Source organism: Asparagus officinalis, chromosome 8, assembly GCF_001876935.1.
Source record: "Asparagus officinalis chromosome 8, Aspof.V1, whole genome shotgun sequence".
Taxonomy (NCBI): domain Eukaryota; kingdom Viridiplantae; phylum Streptophyta; class Magnoliopsida; order Asparagales; family Asparagaceae; genus Asparagus; species Asparagus officinalis.
This window is the reverse complement of record NC_033801.1, coordinates 110,584,295-110,587,701: the sequence shown is the minus strand read 5'-3', so window position 1 is coordinate 110,587,701 and position 3,407 is coordinate 110,584,295. Positions and strand designations below refer to the sequence as shown.

Sequence of the window (3,407 nt, the reverse complement as noted above, 5' to 3'; positions counted from 1 at the left end):
ACTCAGCAGCAATGAATGAAGAGGCACCTGCATTCTGGAGCTCGCGAAACATCTGAAGCTCATGCTCTAAGCAAGCAAGGTCATCAACTACAGCCGTCGCCAGATCCGGATATCCTATGTCCCTTATTAAATTTATCTTGGAATCAAGGTAAGGTTCAAACTGGTGAAGGGAAAGTCCGTCGTGGAAGAGTTTGCCAAGCATAGCATTCATAAAGGAGAAGAAAGAGCGGACTTCTATGCAGATGACGATCTTCTCAGGGTCATTGTCCGATAACAACTCCTTCACGAGGACATGAAGCCGAGAGGAAGGCCCTACACAAAAAGGAGAAATCCGTCAAAAAGCCTTAATAAGGAAATAAATGACATTTTCAGCGGCTTAATTTATACCTCCTTCCCCTTGAGTCGCTGGGGGTAGCGGAGACGTAACGGCTGTGGGTGTGTCAACTGGTGGAGTTGGTCTCACAGCCGGCTCAGCAGGATCAGCCTCGGCAAAAGCTCCTGTTAAACACAGAACAGAATGTTCAGATGCATTACATTATAGCTGCATTAGTCAAAAAATTGGCTAGTCCTATAATTAACTCGAGAAGAGGCACGTACTTTCAAAAGAACCATTCTCGGGATCCTGAGGGAGTACGGGCTCAGGAAACATATCCTCGGGCAGCGGGCCATCGATCTGAGGAGAGTCATACATGAAGTGGAACACAGAAGTGTCTGCAGGCAAACCTGCCTCGTCGAAATCGTCAATCGAAAAATCTGACACAAAGAAATGTAAGTACGAAAGAAGAATGAAGAGAATATGACCAATGGAAATAAGTTACCTCTCGTAGATGTATCTGGATTCACTGAATCAGGTCCTACATTGGTAGCCTCCCTAAAGTCAGCAGCTTCTGCAGGTTTTTCTACCTGGTAAGGTGAGTCAGGCTCACCAGAAGATACAAACTCATGAGGAGCAGGATCGAAACTCATCTCCCCTTCCTCGCGCTCTCCTGCATAAAATGGGAAAGCATGAGCCTAAAAATCTAAACGATCAAGAGAATGATCTATAGAGTAGATGTTACCTCTGTCGCTAGCAGGATCATCACCAGCCAAGTCCATCTCAGATGCCCGCGAATCTGCAGGCGGCTTATGGGCTAGTCTCTTCCGCCTATCAGCACGAACAGTAGTCGAAGGTCTTGCCCGGGCAAAAGGACGGAATTCCTCTTCACTGTTTGTCGCTGTCCCTGAAATATCAGATAGTGGTCAGGACTGGCAATTCGGAAATGCAGAAAGAAAAGATGGGTGACTAACCTCGCTCGAAATCTGCCTCGTAGTCTTCAGGATCTCCGCCTGAAGCCTCTCCAGCAGAACTAAAGGCCCTATGACCTTCTGCATCAAGTCGGCGGGTCTTGCCCCGCGCCCTCTGTGACCGAGCACCGTCCCGGATCACATGAGAATCAATCTGAGAGGCTTCTTCGGCCACCAACTCTTCAATAGGCTTCACAGGGACAGTCTTATTAGCTGCTAACAACCACCTGCAGCTCAAGAAAGTGAGGTTCAACTGTCGCTCAGCACCCGGGAGACTGAACCTAGCACCAGTGCAGCCTGTCACAGTCCACAACCATGCACGAAGACCGTCCACCAAACCTCCATGAGCCCGAAGCTGCTGGCGCGGATTCCCGAAGCAACCATCCGAGTACTGCGCCATGACTGTAAGCGAGTATCCAACTCAGCAGCAATGAATGAAGAGGCACCTGCATTCCGGAGCTCGCGAAACATCTGAAGCTCATGCTCTAGGCAAGCAAGGTCATCAACTATAGCCGTCGCCAGATCCGGATATCCTATGTCCCTTATTAAATTTATCTTGGAATCAAGGTAAGGTTCAAACTGGTGAAGGGAAAGTCCGTCGTGGAAGAGTTTGCCAAGCATAGCATTCATAAAGGAGAAGAAAGAGCGGACTTCTATGCAGATGACGATCTTCTCAGGGTCATTGTCCGATAACAACTCCTTCACGAGGACATGAAGCCGAGAGGAAGGCCCTACACAAAAAGGAGAAATCCGTCAAAAAGCCTTAATAAGGAAATAAATGACATTTTCAGCGGCTTAATTTATACCTCCTTCCCCTTGAGTCGCTGGGGGTAGCGGAGACGTAACGGCTGTGGGTGTGTCAACTGGTGGAGTTGGTCTCACAGCCGGCTCAGCAGGATCAGCCTCGGCAAAAGCTCCTGTTAAACACAGAACAGAATGTTCAGATGCATTACATTATAGCTGCATTAGTCAAAAAATTGGCTAGTCCTATAATTAACTCGAGAAGAGGCACGTACTTTCAAAAGAACCATTCTCGGGATCCTGAGGGAGTACGGGCTCAGGAAACATATCCTCGGGCAGCGGGCCATCGATCTGAGGAGAGTCATACATGAAGTGGAACACAGAAGTGTCTGCAGGCAAACCTGCCTCGTCGAAATCGTCAATCGAAAAATCTGACACAAAGAAATGTAAGTACGAAAGAAGAATGAAGAGAATATGACCAATGGAAATAAGTTACCTCTCGTAGATGTATCGGGATTCACTGAATCAGGTCCTACATTGGTAGCCTCCCTAAAGTCGGCGACTTCTGCAAGTTTTTCTACCTGATAAGGTAAGTCAGGCTCACCAGAAGATACAAACTCATGAGGAGCAGGATCGAAACTCATCTCCCCTTCCTCGCGCTCTCCTGCATAGAATGGGGAAGCATGAGCCTAAAAATCTAAACGATCAAGAGAATGATCTATAGAGTAGATGTTACCTCTGTCGCTAGCAGGATCATCACCAGCCAAGTCCATCTCAGATGCCCGCGAATCTGCAGGCGGCTTATGGGCTAGTCTCTTCCGCCTATCAGCACGGACAGTAGTCGAAGGTCTTGCCTGGGCAAAAGGACGGGATTCCTCTTCACTGTTTGTCGCTGTACCTGAAATATCAGATAGTGGTCAGGAATAGCAATTCGGAAATGCAGAAAGAAAAGATGGGTGACTAACCTCGCTCGAAATCTGCCTCGTAGTCTTCAGGATCTCCGCCTGAAGCCTCTTCGGCTGAACTAAAGGCCCTATGACCTTCTGCATCAAGTCGGCGGGTCTTGCCCCGCGCCCTCTGTGACCGAGCACCGTCCCGGATCACATGAGAATCAATCTGAGAGGCTTCTTCGGCCACCAACTCTTCAATAGGCTTCACAGGGACAGTCTTATTAGCTGCTAACAACCACCTGCAGCTCAAGAAAGTGAGGTTCAACTGTCGCTCAGCACCCGGGAGACTGAACCTAGCACCAGTGCAGCCTGTCACAGTCCACAACCATGCACGAAGACCGTCCACCAAACCTCCATGAGCACGAAGCTGCTGGCGTGGGTTCCCAACATAAAGCTGGTCATAACCAAACTGGCGAGCGAATCGGCAGGGTA

General features: G+C 48.8%; 1 protein-coding gene across 1 annotated transcript in view; it reads left to right on the top strand.

Annotated features, from left to right (window-relative positions):
• LOC109821713 overlaps positions 1-1,282 on the top strand; it is a 6,848-nt gene extending 5,566 nt beyond the window's left edge. The window contains exon 3 of the mRNA XM_020387876.1: positions 1,233-1,282. Coding sequence (XP_020243465.1) covers positions 1,233-1,282 — 50 coding nt within the window. The remainder of the gene's footprint in view (positions 1-1,232) is intronic.